Source organism: Bombina bombina, chromosome 2, assembly GCF_027579735.1.
Source record: "Bombina bombina isolate aBomBom1 chromosome 2, aBomBom1.pri, whole genome shotgun sequence".
Taxonomy (NCBI): domain Eukaryota; kingdom Metazoa; phylum Chordata; class Amphibia; order Anura; family Bombinatoridae; genus Bombina; species Bombina bombina.
This window is the reverse complement of record NC_069500.1, coordinates 557,189,686-557,213,512: the sequence shown is the minus strand read 5'-3', so window position 1 is coordinate 557,213,512 and position 23,827 is coordinate 557,189,686. Positions and strand designations below refer to the sequence as shown.

General features: G+C 37.2%; 1 protein-coding gene across 1 annotated transcript in view; it reads right to left on the bottom strand.

Annotated features, from left to right (window-relative positions):
- Positions 1-23,827, bottom strand: part of PTCH1 (patched 1) — a 154,275-nt gene that overhangs the window by 77,343 nt on the left and 53,105 nt on the right. The window contains exons 3-8 of the mRNA XM_053702419.1: positions 11,678-11,867; positions 9,939-10,008; positions 9,756-9,847; positions 8,339-8,537; positions 8,110-8,231; positions 6,902-7,049 (exon numbers count right to left, since the gene is read on the bottom strand). Coding sequence (XP_053558394.1) covers positions 6,902-7,049; positions 8,110-8,231; positions 8,339-8,537; positions 9,756-9,847; positions 9,939-10,008; positions 11,678-11,867 — 821 coding nt within the window. The remainder of the gene's footprint in view (positions 1-6,901; positions 7,050-8,109; positions 8,232-8,338; positions 8,538-9,755; positions 9,848-9,938; positions 10,009-11,677; positions 11,868-23,827) is intronic.

Sequence of the window (23,827 nt, the reverse complement as noted above, 5' to 3'; positions counted from 1 at the left end):
TAACATAATGCAAACTTTGGTAACAAAATAAGAGGTTTAAATATACTCTAAAAACATATATACTGTATGCAGACCTTTTGCAAAGAAGAATTGAATTACTGATTTATTCATACTATACATATCTGTGTAAATAAACAAGAAACATAAAGTAAGTGGACCCCAGTTTATTTTAAAATCAACTGTTGCTATCAGAAAGTGCATGTATATAACAAAACAATATGAATAGGACACTGTACAACTAGGCATATGTATATGACCCATCCAAGGGTATTAAGCAAGCTGTCTGGAAGTAATAGAGGTGAAAACAGTGGGTGCATATAGGATTGGTTGTACATAATTTCTCAATTCTAGAAACTCTGTAATGTTCCTACACAAGGCATTACTAGAAAAGGTAAAAAAAATTAAATATTTTTTTTTTCTCCCCCTAATCGGTTGGTGGATTCACAGAGGTCACATGCAACTCAGGAAAGGTCAGCGCCTGGGAAACAAAGGCCAAAAAAGTCACATGACTTCACCAATGGGATTTGAGCTGTGAACAGATTCCAGGGCTCACTAATGTGTTCCAGATACCTTTCCTTTCAAGTCACACTAACATAATAACATAATTTATGTAAGATCTTACCTGATAAATTCATTTCTTTCATATTGGCAAGAGTACATGAGCTAGTGGCGTATAGGATATGCAATCCTACCAGGAGGGGCAAAGTTTCCCAAACCTCAAAATGCCTATAAATACACCCCTCACCACACCCACAATTCAGTTTAACGAATAGCCAAGAAGTGGGGTGATAGAAAAAAAAAGAGTAAAAACCATCAAAAAAAGGAATTGGAAATATAATTGTGCTTTATACAAAAAAACATAACCACCATAAAAAGGGTGGGTCTCATGCATTCTTGAAAATATGAAAGAAATTAATTTATCAGGTAAGTTCTTACATAAATTATGTTTTCTTTCATGTAATTGGCAATAATCCATGAGCTAGTGATGTATGGGATAGAAATACCCAAGATGTGGAACTCCACACAAGAGTCACTAGAGAGGGAGGGATAAAATAAAAACAGCCATTTTCCGCTGAAAAATTAAATCTACAACCAAAAAGAAAAAACTTAAAACATAAGCAGAGGAATCAAACTGAAACAGCTGTCTGAAGAACTTTTCTACCAAAAACTGCTTCCGAAGAGGCAAATACATCAAAACGGTAGAATTTAGTCTCCAGATAAGCCTTATGAATCAAAACCTTTAACCAAGATGCCAAGGAAATGGCAGAAGCTTTCTGACCTTTCCTAGAACCAAAAAAGACAACAAATAGACTAGAAGTCTTTCTGAAATCTTTAGTAGCTTTGACATAATATTTCAAAGCTCTTACAACATCCAGAGAATGTAAGGATCTTTCCAAAGAATTCTTAGGATTAGGACACAAAGAGGGGACAACAATTTCTCTATTAATGTTGTTAGAATTCACAACCTTAGGTAAAAATGTAAATGAAGTCTGCAAAACTGCCTTATCTTGATGAAAAATCAGAGAAGGTGACTCATAAGAAAGAGCAGATAATTCAGAAACTCTTCTAGCAGAAGAGATAGCCAAAAGGAACAACACTTTCCAAGAAAGTAGTGTAATATCCAAAGAATGCATAGGCTCAAAAGGAGGAGCTTGTAAAGCTTTCATAACCAAATTAAGACTCCAAGGAGGAGAGATTGATTTAATGAAAGGCTTGATACGGACCAAAGCTGGAAGAAAACAGTGAATATCAGGAAGCTTAGCAATCTTTCTGTGAAATAAAACAGAAAGAGCAGAGATTTTTCGCTTCAAGGAACTTGCAGATAAACTTTTATCCAAACCATCATGAAGACCTGTAAAATTCTAGGAATTCTAAAAGAATGCCGAGATTTATTAGAAGAACACCATGAAATATAAGTCTTCCAAACTCGATAATAAATATTCCTAGAAACAGATTTACAAGCCTGTAACATTCTATCAAACACTGAGTCAGAGAAACCTCTATGACTAAGCTTTCAATTTCTATACCTTCAAATTTAGCAATTTGAGATCCTGATGGAAAAACGGTCCTTGAGACAGAAGGTCTGGTCTTAAAGGAAGTGGCCAAGGTTGACAACTGGACATCCGGACAAGGTCCGCATACCAGAACCTGTGAGGCCATGCTGGAGCAACCAGAAACACAAACGAATGTTCCATGATGATTTTGGAAATCACTCTTGGAAGAAGAACTAGAGGCGGAAATATATAAGCAGGTTGGTAAAACCAAGGAACTGCCAACGCATCCACCGACTCCGTCTGAGGATTCCTGGACCTGGATAAGTACCTAGGAAGTTTCTTGTTTAGATGAGAAGCCATCAGATCTATTTTTGGAAGAACCCACATCTGAACAATCTGAAAAAACACATCTGGATGTAGAGACCACTCCACTGGATGTAAAGTCTGACGGCTAATATAATCCATTTCCCAATTGTCTATACCTGGGATATGTACCGCAAAAATTAGACAAGAGCTGGATTCCGCCCAAGCAAGTATCTAAGATACTTCTTCCATAGCTAGGGGACTGTGAGTCCCTGATGATTGATATATGCCACATTTGTGACATTGTCTGTCTGAAAACAAATGAATGGTTCTCTCTTCAACAGAGGCCAAACCTGAAGAGCCCTGAAAATAGCACGGAGTTCCAAAATATTGATTGGTAACCTCAACTCTTGAGATTTCCAAACCCCTTGTGCTGTCAGAGTTCCCCAGACAGCTCCCCAACCTGAAAGACTTGCATCTGTTGTGATTACAGTCCAGGTTGGACGAACAAAAGAGGCCCCTTGAATTATACGGTGGTGCTCTAACCACCAAGTCAGAGAAAGTTGAACATTGGGATTTAAGGATATTAATTGTGATATCTTTGTATCATCCCTGCACCATTGCTTCAGCATACAAAGCTGGAGAGGTCTCATATGAAAATGAGCAAAGGGGATTGCGTCCGATGCTGCAGTCATGAGACCTAAAACTTCCATGCACATAGCCACTGAAGGGAACGATTGAGACTGAAGGTTCCGACAAGCTGAAACCAATTTTATTGTCTGTTAGAGACAGAGTCATGGACACTGAATCTATCTGGAACCCTAAAAAGGGGTCCCTTGTCTGAGGAATCAAGGACATTTTTGGTAAATTGATCCTTCAACCATGTCTTTGAAGAAACAACACTAGTTGATATGTTTGAGATTCGGCAAAATGTAAAGACTGAGCTAGTACCAAGATATCGTCCAAATAAGGAAACACCGTAATACCCTGTTCTCTGATTACAGAGAGTAGGGCACCGAGAATTTTGAAAAAAATTCTTGGAGCTGTTGCTAGGCCAAATGGTAGAGCAACAAATTGGTAATGCTTGTCTAGAAAAGAGAATCTCAGAAACCGATAGTGGTCTGGATGAATCGGAATATGAAGATATGCATCCTGTAAGTCTATCGTGGATATATAATGACCTTGCTGAACAAAAAGGCAGAATAGTCCTTATAGTCACCATTTTGAAAGTTGGCACTGGCCTGAATTAATTTTCTTTCTTTGGGACAATGAATAAATTTGAATAAAACCCCAAACCCTGTTCCTGAAACGGAACTGGTATAATTACCCCTGAAAGCTCTAGATCTTAAACACACTTCAGAAAGGCCTGAGTCTTCACTGGGTTTGCTGGAACGTGTGAGAGAAAAAAATCTTCTCACAGGAGGTCTTACTCTGAATCCTATTTGATACCCTTGAGAGACAATGCTCTGAATCCATTGATTTTGGACAGAATCTGCCCAAATGTCTTGGAAAAATTTTAATCTGCACCCCCCCTCACCAGCTGAGCAGTAATGAGGGCCGCACCTTCATGCAGACTTGGGGGCTGGCTTGGGTTTCTTAAAAGGCTTGGATTTATTCCAACTTGAACCAGATTCTTTGGACGAAGGATTGGCTTTCTGTTCCTTATTCTGTCGAAAAGAACGAAAACAATTAGAAGCCTTAGATTTACCCTTAGATCTTTTATCCTGAGGTAAAAAAAAACTCCCTTCCCCCCAGTAACAGTTGAAATAATTGAATCCAACTGAGAACCAAATAAATTGTTACCTTGGAAAGAAAGATAGTAATCTAGACTTAGATACCATGTCAGCATTCCAATATTTAAGCCACAAAGCTCTTCTAGCTAAAGACATAGATTTAACATCAATTTTGATATAAAAAAATAGCATCACAGATAAAATGATTAGAATGTTAAAGCAAGCGAACAATGCTAGACAAATCAGGATCTGTTTACTGTTGCTCTAAACTTTCCTACTAAAAAGTTGATGCAGCTGCAACATCAGCCATATAAATGGCAGGCCTGAGAAGATAGCCAGAATATAAATAAGCTTTCCTTAGATAAGATTCAAGTTTCATATCTAAAGGGTCTATAAAGGAAGTACTATCTTCCATAGGGATAGTAGTACGTTTGGCAAGAGTAGAGATAGCCCCATCAACTTTGGGGATTTTTTCCCAAAACTCCAATCTAATTGCTGGCAAGGGATACAACTTTTTAAACCTAGCAGAAGGAATAAAAGAAGTACCAGGCCTATTCCATTCTTTTGAAATCATTTCAGAAATAGCATCAGGAACTGGAAAAACCTCTGGAGTAACCACAGGAGGTTTATAAACAGAATTTAAACGTTTACTAGTTTTAATATCAAGAGGACTAGTTTCCTCAATATCCAAAGTAATCAACACCTCTTTTAACAAGGAACAAATATACTCCATCTTAAAGAGATAAGTAGATTTGTCAGTGTCAATATCTGAGGTAGGATCTTCTGAATTTTGAAACTGATAGTCTGCAAAAAGGAAATATACATAAACCTGACTCATGGCAAATATAAGTACAATACATATATTTAGAACTTTACATTAATACATAAAGTGCCAAACCATAGCTGAGTGTGTCTTAAGTAATGAAAACATACTTACCGAAAGACACCCATCCACATATAGCAGATAGCCAAACCAGTACTGAAACAGTTATCAGTAGAGGTAATGGAATATGAGAGTATATCGTCAATCTGAAAAGGGAGGTAGGAGATGAATATCTACGACTGATAATAGAGAACATATGAAAAGATTTCCCGCGAGGAAAACCATAGAATTCAATAGGTGATATTCCTTTCACATCCCTCTGACATTCACTGTACTCTGAGAGGAATCGGGCTTCAAAATGCTGAGAAGCGCATATCACAGAAGAAAATCAACCACAAACTTACTTTGCCTCCTATGGAGATGGTGAAGTTTGTAAAACTGAATTGTGGGTGTGGTGAGGGGTGTATTTATTTTAAACTTGTAAAATGAGCACTATATCTGACACACGCAAATAGTTGTGAAAAAATCCTTGGCCCTTTATATTCTAAATACATTTCTATGTTTTGTTAAGGCATTTCAATTTTCAACTAATTCCTGTTACTCTCCATGATGAGGGTTAAACACATAGTTAAAGTCATGCTCTATCCAATCACCTGTTGCATCCTAAACCGAGTGTCAGGGAAGAATGCAGGATGCATAACATTGATTATGTGTACTTCTTAGTAGAATGCTACAATAAAACAATAAGGGGTATAATGTATGTTTAGTTTTAAAAAGTTTGATGTTGTTAACATAAGAAATAGAATGCTTAAAATATACATGATATTCAAGTGGCAGGAGTTAAAATACCTCTTGAACATTACAATAAAAAAAATTATGCTTACCCGATAAATTCATTTTTTTTTCATAATGGTGAGAGTCCACGAGTCACCACATGTGGGAATCTATACCCAATCAGTGAAGTTCACGAGATCACCATGAATTAAGTGGGGGCTAACAGTGAAGGCAGGTACATTACTAATCAGGCACTATGGCCCGCAGAACTTTTCTGCCAAAAGCAGCCTCAGAAACGGCATTCACATCAAAGTGATAAAACTGTGAAAAAGTGTGCAAAGAAGACCAAGTAGCTGCCTTGCAAATCTTTTCAACAGAAGCCTCGTTACGAGAAGCTCAAGAAGAAATAGGCCTAAGATCAGTTAGAGGACCCCTCTCAATGACAAGTAGATCTGCACTTTCACCACACTCCTCATCAAAAAGGCAAAAGAAAATGACTGAGCATCATGGGAAGTGGGAGGGATTTAATGCACTGATGTGTTAAGGTATCTTTTTGCCTTCTCCTAGTGGTCAGGAAGGGATTTTCCACACGCGATGACTGAAAGACTTTCATTTTTTGATAGTTTCTAAATTAGGTTTTAATTGATGATTAGCATCAGAGGCTTAAATTGTTTCCACTTTAGATGAATTATTGGGCACTCAATATGACTTCTGTTTCTGTAAGTGGAATTGAGACTGCTATCAACATAAATTATTTATCTTGTCAGACTATTAAAAGAACAAAAATAAAAAAATAGGATCAATAACCATAAACTGAAAGGTAAATAAAACATTTATAACAAAGAGTATTCATGTTAAAGGGACATGAAACTCAACATTTTTCTTTCATTATTCAGATAGAGCATGCAATTTTAAACAACTTTCTAATATATTTCAATTATCTCATTTCCTTTGTTCTCTTGGTATAATTTGTTGAAAACCAGGGATGTAAGCTAAGAAGCGTGCACCGGTCTGGCGCACTATATGGCAGCAGTTTTGCAAAATGCTATCAATTTAAAAGAGCACTAGATGGCAGCACGGTTTCCTGCTATGTAGTGCTCCAGTCCCCTACATAGGTATCTCTTCAACAAAGAATACCATTGGAATTAAGCCAATTTGGTAATAGAAGTCAATTGGAAACTTTTTTAATAGTGTATGCTCTGTCTGAATCACAAAATACATTTTTGGGGGGTTTCATATCCCTTTAACTAAACTGCATTGTTAGGGAGCCTCACCTGAACATAAGTGCGTTGCCAAGCCTCCAAGATGGCTGCTGCTTTGTCCTCATTCCAGTTTATTTTGCTAACATAGTCATAAGCTTTGAAGTGCTCGTACATTTGTTTAGGTGTCATTAACTGAAACATGGTCTGCAACGCCTGGGCACTGAAAAATAAAATAAATAGAATATAAATAAAACTTTAAAAGTATAGAGGAGCAGCATGAAAAGAAACAAAACCAAATAAAACGATTATATTCTGGTTTATAAATGTGATTATTACATTTTCTTTAGCAAAACAATTAGCTATCTAAGGTCCCCCTAACTTCCAAAATAAACAAACAAACTGGATTTTGCCGTTCCATAGATTGTTATAGCTGTATAAAATCAAGGTAATCTGAAAACTGAAATAAAAGTATCATAATTCCATAATTAAAGGGACAGTCAAGACCAAAAAAAACTTTCAGGATTTAAATAGGGCATGCCATTTTAAACAACTTTCCAATTTACTTTTATCACCAATTTTGCTTTGTTCTCTTAGTATTATTAGTTGAAATCTAAACCTAGGAAGGCTCATAAAAAAGCATGTGATAAGAGGCGGCCTTCAAGGACTTAGAAATTATTATATTTGCTTTTCACAACAGGGGAGAGCTAGTTTATGTGAGCCATATAGATAACATTGTGATCACGCCTGTGGCTTGTGGCACACACTGCACTAATTGGCTAAAATGAAAGTCAATAGATAATAAATAAAATGTCATGTGATCAGGGGGCTTGCAGAAGATGCTTAGATACAAGTTAATCACAGAGGTAAAAAGTATATTAATATAACGATGTTGGTTGTGCAAAACTGGGGAATGGGTATTAAAGGGATTATCTATCTTTTTAAACAATAAAAATTCTGGTGTGTAGTTTTAGCACATAGAATATTGTTATACCCTAACTGAAAAAAATCAAAATAATAAACAAACCCCTGTGATTGGCCCAGCATTCTGCAATACTGTACTTATTGTTAAGATGAGTGTGCCACGTAGGCTTTGAGCTAAGGGTGAAATATTCTTTTTTTTAAATATTCATATATATTTGTATTGTAAAAGTAATCAAAAAATTAAATCTGGGTTTCGTATTAATTTCAAAAGTATGCAAAAAGGTGTAAAAAAAGCTGTAACCCCCCCCCCAAAAAAAAAAAACCCTCCTGCATTTAGATTATTTGGATCAGTGTTTCACCTGACAAGTTTTCCACTGGCATTTTTCACTGTCCCCCCTATGATCAGCTCTTCCTGCCAATGCATGTACTTCCTTGAAAGTCCATAACAGCCACCGCTTAAAACAAGAGCAACATCCAGTGGCTAAAAATGGACAAAAAATGAATAAAGTAAATAAATAAATAAAAATAATACAATATATAAATTGTAAAACAAACAATTAGAATGTCTTATTGTCACTTAGAACTCACTTTGGTGGAATTTTTATTTGGTGCGGAGGCGGGACATTTTGAATCAGATGGATTTAGGCAAGGTCTGTCCATATACCCATGACCAACCTCTGCCTTATTTAGCATTTCCTCCCACGTCTCTGCATTAATGTTTAAATTCTTTATGTCTGCCAGTAATTCCAAGGGGTCAAAGTTTGTCCATCTCATTGGGGGTTTACCGCTACAGAAGAAATTAAAGAGAATATTGAGAAATAAGAAATGCAAAGAATGAGCATGCATGAGATGTGATACTTAATGTATGGCTTCATGCTAATGTTTTAATACCAGAATGAACATAATGTGCATAGATTTATTTTGGGCAAAATAATAAATAATCTGCTTGATTTTTCAACAGCCTTGTATATTTGAATGACAAAGCAAAAAGTGTATTTGTAAAATATCTATTACACCTACTTTAAAGGCCACGTGTAAACTGGCATTTCTCCACTTATGCTTTTATTTTATTTTTTTAATGACCTTAAGCTTTATACATTTATAGAACTGTAACAAAAAAAAAATAAAAAAAAACAGGTTTATATTTGGCAGCAAATCATACAATAAAGAGGGATGGCTATCTCTTCTGCTGCTGAGCCCACACTTGATACTGTTCTGGCACATTCTTATACATTTAAAAAATGGTCACCTATTTTGATGGTTCATGTCAGCAAACCTTGTTTACCAAACGCAAGTCATTATTTTAAGTCTTTAAACAAGAAAAAATAATAATAAATCTGCATTTCAAGAACTGTACAGTATAGGTTAAAGAGGGTCATTTGAAATGGCGTATCTCAGCTAGAACCATACAACCAGAATATAAACAGACACTAACACTTGCATAATTACCAGAAAATGCCTGCAAATGCCAGTTACAATAATCAATTAACTCTTTGTAGGATAAGAGGAATATAAAGTAGCTCAACTATAAGAACTCAAAACTAAAAAGTACACTTTGTTTCATTAACCAATTAAATAAAAGTGTCATTGTTCACGTTCATTCATGCTTTAGATGTATAGGTATATTCTGAAGTCAGAAGAGGTCTTTGAAGTAGACATTTAAAAGATTGAATTCTATAGCAAATACTTCAAATTAAAAATGTTATAATTCTTCTAAATCAGTGTTTCTCAATTTCAGTCTTCAGGGCTCACTAATAGGCCAGCTTTTAGGATATCTAAACTAGAGTACAGGTCCAATTATCAGATGATCAGTAACCATAGTTATTAACCTGCTCTCACTCAAATTAATCCTGAAAATCTGGCCTGTTAGTGTGTCCTGAAACTGGAAGTGAGAAACACTGTTCTAAATTATTGCTACATATTTAGGCTATAAAATATTGTAATCTAAAAAGTAGTATGGTCACCTAAACCAAGTAGCCACATAAATAAATAATAAGTCACTTACTAAAAATATGCTGTTCCAGACTGAAGTTTTGCTCCTTCCCAAAAACAGTCTAAAGGTGTAATAATCAAGCAGGGATATAAAGATTCAATAATCTGTACATAATCATAAAAAAAAATGTTTTAGAGAAGAGGAATATTTGACTATACAGAAGTTATTTTCTACACAGAGAGAAATAACACTTACTGATGCCACAAAATTGGTTTCTGTGATAAGTTCTCCAGATTTAAAACACAAGTCTTCTAATTTCCAATGCCTGTATAAGTAAAACATGCTGTTATTTAAACATCCCCACAAATAAAAGAGAAAAAAAGAGATAGCTTCTAAAAAGTTAAGAACCAAAAGTAAAATTTAGGAGTTATAGGGACAGAAACAACTCGACATTCATTTTCTTTTTTTCGGGCAGTCTTCCATTAGATTAACATGTCAGCATAGTCTGAGCATTATGATAACTGAACAACACCTTGTTTGCTGCAATTGTTTTTAAATGGTCAAACTCAACCCTCCCATTCGCATATTTGGAGGATTCAAGATAACAAAACCTAAACAAATTAGGGACAGATATGTGGCTAGGTTAGACTTGTGAAGCCTGCCATGTGGTTTTTCAAAGTCCAGGGACTTGAAAATCCACAATTTTTAGATATAAAATTACAGAAAAAAGGTGTAAAATAAATAGTGAAAGTATATTGCTAAGTTGTCTTACTATGCATAATTAAAAGGGATAGTAAAATCCAAATTAAACTTTCATGATTCAGATTGGGCATGTAATTTTAAACAGCTTTCTAATTTACTTTTATCATCAAATTTGCTTTGATCTCTTGGTATTCTTAGTTGAAAGCTAACCCTAGGCCCTTTAAGGCCACACCTTATCTGAAAGCATTTGACAGCTTTTCACAACTAGAGGGCGTTCGTTCATGTGTTTAATATAAATAACTGTGCTCACCCACGTGGAGTTATTTAAGAGTCAGAACTAATTGCCTGTAATCCATGTCTGTCAAAAGATCTGAGAAGGAGGCAGTCAGCAGAAGCTTAGATACAAGTTAATTACAGAGGTAAAAGGTATATTTTTATAACAGTATTGGTTATGGAAAACTGGAGAATGGTAAATAAAGGGATTATCTATCTTCTTAAACAATAAAATTTTTGGGGGTGTACTAACCCTTTAAGCATTTTATATTACAATCTCGATGTTCAATATCTCTTTACATTAAAAAAAACAAAATACTCTATTCTAGTTAGGCACTTCTTTATAATGCGGTTATCCAATCAACAATCCTATTTTTTCTGACATAATGAGAAGTGGTCTGATTTATTTTTGCGTCTGTGTGTATTGGTAATCAAAAGTTTGACAAATTTGCTCTGCAAATGTTAATTTTTCTTTCTTTATAGTATGTATCATCAACCAGCTCTGCACAAAATTGGCATAAAAAAATAAAGAAAAAGTGTGTAAAACTGTCAATTCCTCAGAATCATTTGAAGAGCTTTGCTATTTCATACCAGCCTGTGTGTTATTGGCCACCTTGGCTTTGGCCTATCAGAGGTCATGAGTAAATACGCTTGTACACTGATCTAAACAGCTCCTGCAAATGGTAAAACTCTACTGCATCCAGAAAAGCTCAGGCAACTACCGTCCACCAGATTATGAGGCCGATTTATCAATGTCTCTCCGACATGATACTCTGTAGCGTATCGTGTCTGACAGACATTGTTGAACTGCTTGTGCAATACCACCCCCCTGCAAATGCAGGGGATGTCAATCAACCCGATCGCATCTGTTTGGGTTGATTGCTGTCCGTTGCTCAGAAGCGGCGGACCAGTTAAGGAGCAGCGGTCTTAAGACCACTGCTTCATAACTACTGTTTCCAGGGGCCATTCGGCCCTTGATAAATCGGCCCCTATGTGTTTAATGTCCCTTCAGTATTTACCTGTTGTACATAAAGACCTGAACCTTGGTGGCTTCATGTGCCGAATGGAGATGTTGCATGAGAGCTTCTGTTGTCAGAACATTAGCACCGTTTTCAAGAGGTGTCTGGATCATAAGTTGTGGATTAAACATTGCTTCTTCTCCAATCTTCTGTCGTGTATAATTTAACTCGCGGCTTACCCGTCCACCAACTAGCAAGAAAAATATATTTAAATGTTAGTGTTTTAGTCTAAAGAACAATGCATAGTTTATACTACTTGTAACAAAGGATACAATAAAACACAATTTCTAAATGGCACTGTAAATTAGATTCTATTCGCCAGGATCTTAATTTCAGTTCGTTTATTTTCCATCCCCCTCCAGATACCAGGCTTCCATATGGAGAAATTAAATCACTTGAGAAAGGCTTTCCTTACAGAGCAGACTGAAAATTTCTTGTACAATTTCTTGCACTTGTATAAACAGTCTGGTCCAATAGCACATTTCACGATCAATGGCTTTTATGTACATACTTCCGCAAAGAGAGAGAGAGAGAGAGAAAAAAAATTGGCAAAGGGATAGCGATTTTCCTTTACAACATGATTACAAAAGGTAAGCTCAGCCTAGGAAAGGGAAAAAAGCAGGATTTCATTGTGCATACTAGATAATCAAGTAGAGCATGAAGACATCAAATACAGATATTATAAAAACGCGTAAGAAATATTATAACACAACATTCCTTTGGTTGTCTCCAGTGAGTTTTGAACAGTTGCTTGAATTCACTGCTGCATTAGAAATGTGTGGACAGATCACCCTAAAATTTTACAAGGGCAAGACATGAATGCTGGTACCACATGCTATCCACATTCTTCAATTTATAGGCAGTATAACAGCTCTGCCTCCTGAGTTCCCATCAGTTAAAGCTAAAACTGCATTGAGACCACAGCTTCCAAGAACAGATCAAAATGCAAATGTAGAATATATTGACTATAGAGTAGACTTAGGGGTTTTACAGATGCCTTGACTACAAGGAATGCAAAGTTAAGAGGAACTTTTTTTTCACCTGGACAACTGTGCTTGATTTTTGTCCTGAGGGAAAAAAAGGTAACAAAAATTCTGTGGAAAAAATATATAAGTGTGTATAAAAACAGTGATGTCATAAAAAGGAAATAAAACTGAACTTTTTATAATCAAAAGCTTATTACTATATAAACATAGTATATATAATTTAATGTTTAAAGGGGGCATTAACCCCTTCTCTACCGGGAATTTCAAAGAAGAACTTGCCCCAAATAGCGGAGAATTATTAGCATTTTTGCTTTCACTCCATTGAAACAGAAATCGAGCCTTGTTTTTTTTATTTACCTGTCAAACTATATGTTTTTTTTTGTTATTGTTTTTTTAAGTAGACAACCCAAAGTATTGATCTAGGCCCATTTTGGTATATTTCAGGCCACCATTTCACTGCCAAATGGGTTTGGATCTCTCCCTTAAATTATTTACCTACCTCTTGTTCTATCATGAAAAATGATTGTAAAAGCTTCTCTGAGATCCCCTTTGTTCAGAAATAGCAGACATACATGGTTTTGCCATTGGTCTCTGGCAATTAGAATATCGCTTGTTGCAGCTGCGTATCACACTTCTATTATTCCCGGCAGTGATGGGGTTAAGCAGGTAGCGTGTAAGGTTGATTTTAGCTTTAGTGTGGAGATTACCCTCCCACCTGACACCTCCCACCTGATCCCTACCTTATTCCTCCCAAACAACTCTTTTCCCTCCCTCACCTTTCGCCGGCACCAGCAGATGATTGTTACAGACGGTGACACACCCAGTGTCACCATCTGTAACGATTTGGCATCTGCCTTCATATGGAAACGGAGCGCCGATCGTGCTCAGTTTCCATTTGCAGACAGATACATGCAGCTCAGGAAGACCATTTCTCAGCTGTCATTTGACTGCTGGAGCTTCCTGCAGCTGCGACGTTTATATACGTATATATACACGTTATGCGGTACGATGAGCGTTGCACCGAGTGACATTATATATATATATATATATATATATATATATATATACACACACACACACACACACACACACCACACACATATGTTATATTTGGTCAAGGGGTTAAACCCCAATTTTTATTTTATTTATTTTTTAATTATAACAAGCTCACAATTTAAAAAAAAAAAAAAAAAAAGTTCCAATTTCCTTCTATCATCATATTTGCTTTGGTGGAATGGTAGTCTTTGTTGTACAGATACCTGGGTAGGTAGCATGTCTGGAGCACCACATGGCAGGAAAAGTGCAGCCATTTAGTGCTCTTGCAAATATATAACATTCTTGACAAACTGCTACCATGTAGAGCTAGAAACACGAACACGTTTCTGAGATGATCTCCCTGCTTTTCAACAAAAGACACCAAAATAACAAAGAACATTTGATAATAAAAGTAAATATGAATCATGAAAAAAAATATTTGGGTATTCATGTCCCTTTAATGTAAGCTAGATGGTTAACAAAAGCTATGTTTGCCTAGTATATATGCATGCAAAGGTGCAAACTCATGAAGGCTTTAATTTGTGACACTCACTGATGAACAATTGAAGTAACCAGAGAACAATACGAAATCATAAGGAAATCTCATCACCTTTTTATTACGGTTGTGAGTTATGAATAACAGGATTGCATAATCCAGGCCAAATAGTACAAAAAGCTAAGAACACTTATTGGGACATATAATCCAAATTTAGAAAAATTTTGTTTTTTTTGTTTGTTTGTTTTTTTAATGATGTTTCAGAAAGAGCTTTCCTTTTTATGAGGCTTTTCATTTCATTTCTAGTACTAAATGTACTTTTTTATTTTGGTATCCTTTGTTGAAAGGCATACCTAAGTAGGCTGAGGAGCGGCAATGCACTACTGGAAGCTAGTTGGTGATTGGTGGCTGTACATCTATGCCTCTTGTCATTGGCTCACACCATGTGTTTGGTTAGCTCCCAGTAGTGCATTGCTGCTCTGGAGCAGACTAACACTTTTGCAGAGATAAAACACAGTTATGAGCCCGCAATAATTGAACAATAAAATGACACATTAGCACTGTTATGTCACTTTGTGTTTAATTACTGCTTAGACCTGAGACCTATTGCATTTCTTTAATGAAATGTTAATGATTAGATCATTTTTGTTAATATGTCAATTTTAGTAAATCCTGGGCTACAAATGAAACTAACTTAACACCACAGTCATTCTGGAGCTGATACAATCATTGCTTAAAGGGACATACAACCCCATTTTGTTCTTTCATGATCCAGATAAAGCATACAACTTTAAATAACTTTCTAATGTACTTCTATTTTCAAAATCTCTGCATTTTCTTGTTATGCTTTGCTGAAAAGCAGGAAGGAAAGTTTAGGAGTGTGCATGGGTTTGCAGCATTATATGGTGTCAGTTTTGCAACAATGTTGAACATTAGCAAGAGCGCTAGATGGCAGCACTATTTCCTGCCATGTCCCTTTAATCATGTAATCAAATGCATTGAGATAAGAGGCGGCCTTCAAGTGCTTAGAAATTAGCATATGAGCCTACCTAGGCTTAGCTTTCAACTAAGAATACCAAGAGCAAACTGTATGATAAAAGTAAATTGGAAAGTTGTTTAACATTGCATGCCCTATCTGAATCATGACTAGACTGTCCCTTAAAGACGCACACAAGTGTTGTACAAGTAGAAATGTGCTACCATGAGTAACAGCATGCATACTTTTATTTTTAGAAACGTTACATGTCACATATAGTTGAGGTCTTCAGTCATGTCTCATATGTTGTCAACATGTGAAAAGACCTTAAAAGGGACAGTCTACACCTTAGTCATCTTAAGCTGCAAATAGCCTCCTGCACCCTTTCTATATCATGCAGCAGGAATGGTAAAAATGCAAATTTTTCCTGCCCAGTTTGAAATGGCTGCCAAGCTCAGCTCACTGATGACATGATCTGGGCTGCATATGGCATCCAATCACAAAAGGCTCACTAGTTGGAATCAACAGACTGTCAATGCTATTCAGCAGAGGGCCTAGATGTAGCATAGATCGTGGTGTCATTAGTGGGCGGAGCTTGGCAGCCTATTCAAACACTATTCATTTTAAAATAACTGTTTTACTGTTCCTGCTGCATAATACAGAAAGGTGTGCAGGAGGATATTTGCAGCTTAATCTAAAGTAAGACTTTAAGATGACTAACGTGTAGACTGTCCCTTTAATTTACAACACATTCAGAGGGCAGTAAGCAGGACCACTCTTAGCATTTGCGAGGCACTGTGCAAGACAAATTTGTGGGCACAAATAATAATTTTCACAAAGTCTGCTGCTTCAGTGTTTTTAGATCTTTTTGTCAGATGTTTTTTACCATTCTTTATTCATGGCTGTGTTCTTAGGCAACATTGTGAGTGAGCCCACTCTGTTGGCTGAGAAGCAACCCCACACATGAATGGTCTCAGGATGCTTTACATGACACAGAACTGAGGGTAGCACTCACCATTTCTTCTCCGGACAAGGTTTTTTGCAGATGCCACAAACAATCGGAAATGGGATTCATCATAGAAAATGACTTTACCCCAGTCCTCTGCAGTCTAATCCCTGTACCTTTTGCAGAATATCAGTCTGTCCCTGATGTTTTTTTCTGGAGAGAAGTGGCTTCTTTGCTGCCCTTCTTGACACCAGGCCATCCTCCAAAACTCTTTGCCTCACTGTGCGTGCAGATGCACTCACACCAGCCTGCTGACATTCCTGAGCAAGCTCTGCACTGGTGGTGCCCCGATCCCGCAGCTGAAGACGATCCTAGCGCTTGCAAGACTTTCTTGGGAACCCTGAAGCCTTCTTCACAACAGTTGAACCTCTCTCCTTGAAGTTCTTTATGATCCGTTAAAAGGTTGATTTAGGTGCAATCTTTATGTGCAAAGCAACCATGACTGCACATGTTTCCTTGCAAGTAACCATGGTTAAAAGAGGAAGAACAATGATTTCAAGCAGCACCCTTATTTTAAAGCTTCCAGTCTGTTATTCTAACTCAATCAGAATGACAGAGTGGTCTCCAGCCTTGTCCTCGTTAACACTGACACCTGTGTTAACGAGAGAATAACTGACATGATGTCAGCTGGTCCTTTTGTGGCAGGGCTGAAATGCAGTGGAAATGTTTTTTTGGGGATTAAGTTAATTTTCGTTGTAAAGAGGGACTTTGCAAATAATTGCAATTGATCTGATCACTCTTCGTAACATTCTGGAGTATATGCAAATTGCCATCATAAAAACTGAGGCAGCAGACTTTTGTAAAAATTAATATTTGCGTAATTCTCAAAACTTTTGCCGAATACTGTACAGCCCATTCCTGTCCCAACATTCAGTGTGTCCTATATAAAAAACACTAGTACATATTACATCTTTTGATACCATAAACACGTCTTCATAAACTAAATGCAAGATGCACATTGCACCTTCTCATACAATTAACCCCGATGACAGTGAAGGGCCCCAAAAGAGTGGGGACCAGGGCTTGTGGCTCTCTCGCCCTGAATAAAGTTCACTCCAGGTAGCAATTCTGAAGATCAGGAGGAATGAGCTGTTTGTAGATTACCTTTTTAAAGGGACATTAAACACTAAATAAATGCTAGATAGAATTATGCATTCAAAGAAAAGATTAGTCTGAGAATAACATGTAAATGTATTGTTTAAAGTTTCATCAGCTGTTTTAATATTGACAAAATAAGTGTAAAGTTTTAGTGTCTATAAAACAATGGGAGCTGCCATGTTGTAACTTAGGTTACCTTCCCTTCTCTGATGGCCAATTAGGGGCAGTTATAAATAGGTCAGTAGAGTGTGCAGCCAATGGCTGTGTGGAATATAACAGTGTTCTGCACTTCCCTTTCTAACTGAAAAGCTCACAATATCAGAATGGAATTACAGGAAAAGGGGACAAAATAAATAATGAATGTATATTGCAGAGTTTTTCTATATACAATTTATCATTTTATATATTCATCTCAAAGTGTTTAATGTCCCTTTAAGAGCTGACTACAACAGTGTCACTCTTGGCAACCCCCTCTACCCATTTGATCCCTATAAATGTTTCCTTGTATACTGCCTATGTTTATAGCGCTATGGAATGTGTTGGCGCTCTACAAATAACTGATAATAATAAGAATAATGAGGGAACTCACAGAACCAGTGTTTAAATATGAAACAAATATGAAAAACATAACAATGAGGGTTTGTAGTCCCACAATCTGCTGCTTTTCATGATGTTCTAAGCCATGCACTATGTCAGAGATTATATTGGGAAAAAATTAAAAAGAAGCCTAAGTAATTTGTATATGAATATTTATAATACAAAACTTTAGTACAATTTTAAGAGCTGTGAATCCCAATCACAACTTCAGTGTGTGCAAAACATGTGCCACAATTTTGTGTAATTGCTTTATAAGTACAAATGTTACTTTACTTTTTCCTTTTAAATAACTCTGATCCCAAAAAGGAGAGAAAAGGATGCACTCAGCAGGATTTCAAATTGTTACCTTTATTTACGGGGTTACCCCCTTCAAAGAATAACAACCATTTACTTACCCCCGTGCCTTTTAAACCCTCTCAAGTGCTCCAGAACCGAGCCGCAACCAGAAGTGCCACTCCCACTGGCTGACGCCATCAGGTGGCGACCGGTAGCTGGACTCCCTAGTGTCACTAAACATCCTAACGTGTGTAAAATAACAACGTGTTACAGCAACATATACAACAAATAATTTAACAAGAGCAGACAGGCACCGATCAGAGGATAACTCTAAACATCAGATAGACACAGGTCAGAGTGATTGGCTGTAATTGCTGTATCAGAATTACACAGCTGACAGGCGGATTCCCATAGCAACTGCACAATACAAACCGCCCCCATGATTATAGGATCACCAAAAACGGTGTTATGGCTAGAGCAGCCAATCACATCCCTGACAGGGTCGGGCCTATAATGTAGTCCAAACAATATCAATTAAAACGACAACAGAAAAAAGGCAGAAAGCACAAAAAACAAAATCAAAACCAAAAAGAGTAAACACTCATTACATGCAGATTAACATGTGTACAAGTCTCATAGATTATTCAATAAACAGTATATCTAGCTAGATCTGTGGTTGAATACACGCATGAAATATTTAAACATTTAAACACATATTGCTCTCAAAAGATGCAGTGAAATGGATCTCAAGGGGGATACAATATTGGATCTCTGGCTAATTAAACAACCCACCTCACATCAGCACAGCACCAGAGACATAAAAAGAAGAAAAAAACAAAAGCAAAACCTAAATATACAAATACAAAAATAAAGGTAAAAGAGATTGAACCAAAATCAAACCTGCAATTTCAAATATACAAAATCACATCAACCACAACAATAGTCCCAGTATAAACCACACCCAAGGAGGAGGAAATCCACATAAGGAAATCCACCTATAGAAGAAAGGGCTCCAATGTCCTCTAAGACAAACTATAGAAAACAATGCCACCCAAGGTGTGAGTTAAGGCCATTCGGGGCCATAGTGCCCAACCTGTACGTCCATCTGGCTTCCTTCTGGAGCAGGACCTTACCCCTATCCCCCCTCGTGGTAGGGGCGGGACATGATCAATGATAGTGTATTTGAGGTTAACCACCGTATGTCCCTCCTGAACAAAGTGCCTGTCCACCGGTTGGTCTGAGGTACCTTACTGTATGGCCAGTCTTATGATTGGCCATTCTGGTCCTCAAATCGTCTGTGGACTTCCCTACATAGAAGAGGCCACACGGACAGTGTAGGAGATAGACCACATGTGTGGTAGTACAAGTAAGTCTGTACTTGTGTTTGAACTTCATTTTCATAGATGGATGTGTAAAGTATTGGCCCGTCTGCAGAGCACCGCAGGTGGTGCATCGAAGGCACCTGAAACAGCCATCCATTTCACCAGAAGCTTAGAAAATCAAGGGTGAGGTGCAATGTTTGAGAAGCAAGGACATTTTAGCATGAGGAAAGCACTCATGTGTACAGCAACTGCTCACTAGTATAAAACCTTCCATTGGGGGAAATTGGCTGAGACAATTTATGAAGGTCTCAGGGGTTTGCTCAGGAGTATAATTCATTAATTCAACACCATCTTTTAATACATAGAATTCTTGTGTCCTAAATGTATCCAGGAAAGGAAATGAATTCCTTATAGACTGTAATAACATTAAATGAACCAACATAAGCATTATAAATGTACCCTGTTCAACATGAGCTGTGGAAACCACGGAACATTCTCAGCATGACCATGATAAGTCAAAACTAATCTTCAATATTTCAACTGAGCTTTCATAAACACCATTTTCTAAAAGCAAATCTAATATTTGTATGCTAGGAAAGGCAGTTCCCACTATTCATTCTGTCCACAGAAATACTGTACATGTTTGATGCAAATAAGATTTTTATTAATTTGTGGGCCATCAAATTCTAAAAATATTTAATGTGCCTATAAAGAGGAATTGGGTAAACATTTTTTTCCACATAAAAACAGTTAAATTATGCAGTTTAGTTTTATTCTTTGAATAGAAAGTGCATATTTGTACAATACTAGTACCTGTGACAGATCTTCACTGGCTTTAAAGCAAAGATCCCAAATATGCTATTAGTGGAGAATGACATTCGTCTCAAGCAAAAAAAAAAAACATGTTTAAAAACCTCAGTATTGGTCAAAGAAAACAAATGTAACATTTTAAAATGCCCTTTGTTTATATGCACCAAAATTGTTTATTTAATGCCCTTTTAAATTTGCACCTGACAAGCATATCTTTTAAAATACTTCAAATTTGAAGCATAGTCATTTCTGTTGTAAAAAAAAAAAAAAAAAAAGATGAAAATAAGTGAAAATGCTGTTCTTTTTTTTTTTTTTAAAGAGGATTCCCTGCCAGCTGCTTTTTATGCCATCTGTTGTTGTCTAAAAGGCTTCCTATTGAAAGTGTTTGCAGTGAAGCAGAACTGCTCTCACTGTCAGAGACAATCAGGTCAGGTCAGTACTCCCACAGACTGAAACTGCTGCCTGTCATAGCTCTCCCCATCTCCAGATTTCTTACATAGCCACCAGCTCCAAAGACAACATTGGATCTGTCATGAAGCCTATTTTTCACTGGACACTTAAATAGTTCATTCAGTAATGTGAACGCACAGCACTGCAAACAAGAAACTTACTGTCACACATGCTTTGCAACTTTGCGAGCTTGGAGAATTATATCACCTATAAACTATCCACCGCACACAGCCACACACACACACACCATTAAACAGCAACACAAATAATAGATTCTGCTGAAACAACACCTCATTTATCACACTCATTAGATCTCATCACAGTGTGGGTATGCAATGCGGGGTGGTAGAGGTGGAAATAAAAAAATGATAACTATCCAGAAGACAAAGAAATACTTAGCCAATTAGTCAATCCTTCCTACAATCTATACAAAATACTAAAAGAGACCATCACTCTTCCTTGCTCTATTCAGAGTGTTGCATAACATTAACCCCAGTACTCTTCTCTCAACTTCTGAAGGGCTGACATCACTGCACGGCTCTGAGCGCTATTCTCTTCATTATAGAGCCAGCTCTCCTTTCATTGGCTTTCCACTTGAGGCTGCATGGGGCAACAACACAAAAGAAGCCCCCAGCTTCACACAGGCTCCCCATCCTGTGTGGAACATCATGCTGTCCCGATTTATTTCCAGCACTTTGCCTCCTCTGCATCTGTGCAGAGAAACACACAGCACTGGGGGCCACTTTCATGATTTTGTTGCGATCAGGATTAGCTGGATTAGGCCTTGATTCATAAGGACCCCCTGTGGCCATGAGGAAGTTTCATCACAAGGTCAGTGTGGTGTGAACTATATTCTGTCAACGCCACCGCTCTTTGCTTTGCCAGAACAGAAAATAATAATAAAAAATGACCCCCCCACTACACACAAAAAAGTTTGATTTGCAGTAAATATTGAAAGAAAGAAAGAAAGAAAGACAGTGCCAAATTCTCCATAAAATTAGATTTGTATTTATATCAAAAACAAAAGCACACAGACCTGCAATGGTTCTATTCAATTTAGAAAGAATGTTGTGGTTTAGGAGGCTGGAGGGGCTTGGGGAATAGCATTATAACCTACATATAAAACCACAGAGGGACTTTTTTGGCTGCGGTTCCAAAGTCAATCAAACCACTAGAAAACTGGCACTTTCACGATTCTGACAATATTTTTGACTTTCTTTTTTTTTGCTGCTACAAAGCCTAAAGTAAACACTTTGGTGTGCACAATTTACATGAATTCACATTGCACACACACAGGCCCCCAGCCATGTCTAGAAGATCTGCTCTATGTATTGCACATGTTAGGTATATGGCAACAAAACAAATCTGACACTTTTAGAGAATTTTGAAGAAAAACAGAGTCAATTTTCCCCTTTCTTGCTTAGAGCTCTGCTGTTCAGTCAAAGCCTTATCTGTTATATTTCTTTTTCTTCAGTTGCAGCAAGCATTCACCAACAAGAGAAAGGGGTGTTGCTAAAGGAGGCTTTGACCTGCAGCTGTAACACAATACTTTCGCACAGCCCTGTCGACCCCTGACATAAATTTTACACCGCAGCTGGCATTTACACATTTAACATTACCATATGTATAGCCTACTCTGTGCTAATTATGCTAATCACCTGTCTAACTCTCTGCTGCGAAAAATGGTTGTATTTAGCAGTCCACTGCCTACCAATGCAGCTTACTGTGTGGCTGAAATGTACATTCAGATGGCCGTGAATGGTAAGATTTTTCCACATTGCTGGCTTCATTCAGGGCACAGAAAAATGTATTCAAGTCAACTGGTTTCGGTCCGCAACAAAAGTTACGAGAAAAAAGTGAGTGTGCTCTGCCCTAACATTCTAAGACTGCTTGCAAGCAAAATGATAAATCAATTGGTGTGGGAAACAAAAAAAGGGAACTCCAAGGCATTTCTTCTAAAACTTATGTGAAACTGTTGCGTGCACTTCATATATAGAGTACATGCTTACTCATACGTGGTTATAAATACCCCATGCACTGTTATAATGGCAACTAAGTGCTGCAGCCATAATCATATCATATAAATGTTGGGTTTTAAAGGGACAGTCTAGTCCAAAATAAACTTTCATGATTCAGATAGGGCATGTAATTTTAAACAATTTTCCAATTTACTTTTATCACCAATTTTGCTTTGTTCTCTTGGTATTCTTAGTTGAAAGCTTAACCTAGGAGGTTCATATGCTAATTTCTTAGACCTTGAAGGCCACCTCTTTTTAGAATGCATTTTAACAGTTTTTCACCACTAGGGGGTGTTAGTTCATGTGTTTCATATAGATAACACTGTGCTCATGCACGTGAAGTTATCTGGGAGCCAGCACTGATTGGCTAAACTGCAAGTCTGTCAAAAGAACCGATATAAAGGGGCAGTTTGCAGAAGCTTAGATACAAGATAATCACAGAGGTAAAAAGTATATAAATATAACTGTGTTGGTTATGCAAAACTGGGGAATGGGTAATAAAGGGATTATCTATCTTTTAAAACAATAACAATTCTGGTGTAGACTGTCCCTTTAAAATTTTAAAAAATATTCATGCGACTCCATTAACCCTAAAGTTTGGGGTTTCAGTTTTGACTGCCAGTGAACATATCTTTGAAATGTCATCCAAACGTATTCAGTGGTCTTAGGCTGTGTTCGGCAAGCGCTCCAAGCGAACGCAGCACTCGATTGGAACGTTTGGAGAACACTTCCAAGCGAGGCGCTGGGTGTTCGCTGAGCGCTCGGATGATGCAAGTCCCAGCGTTTCCAGCGTGCTGGTAACGCTTGGACTTTTTTCGAGCAAGCTCAGATGCTTGTAAAAGATGGCAGCCTCCACGAGCAACTCAATGCTCTCAGTGTCGACTCCAATTGAAACCTGGGGTTCTCTGTACAGGTCTATTCACTAGATGAAGGTGAATTGTGAAATATAGGCCAGATAGTTTTTTTTCCCAGATCGCCAATTTGACCTACATTTGGCTATTCCCTTACCAATTCTATACAATTCACTTTTTAGTGAATAAACCCCTAAAAGGGTTATACACCATTCATTGTATTCACACG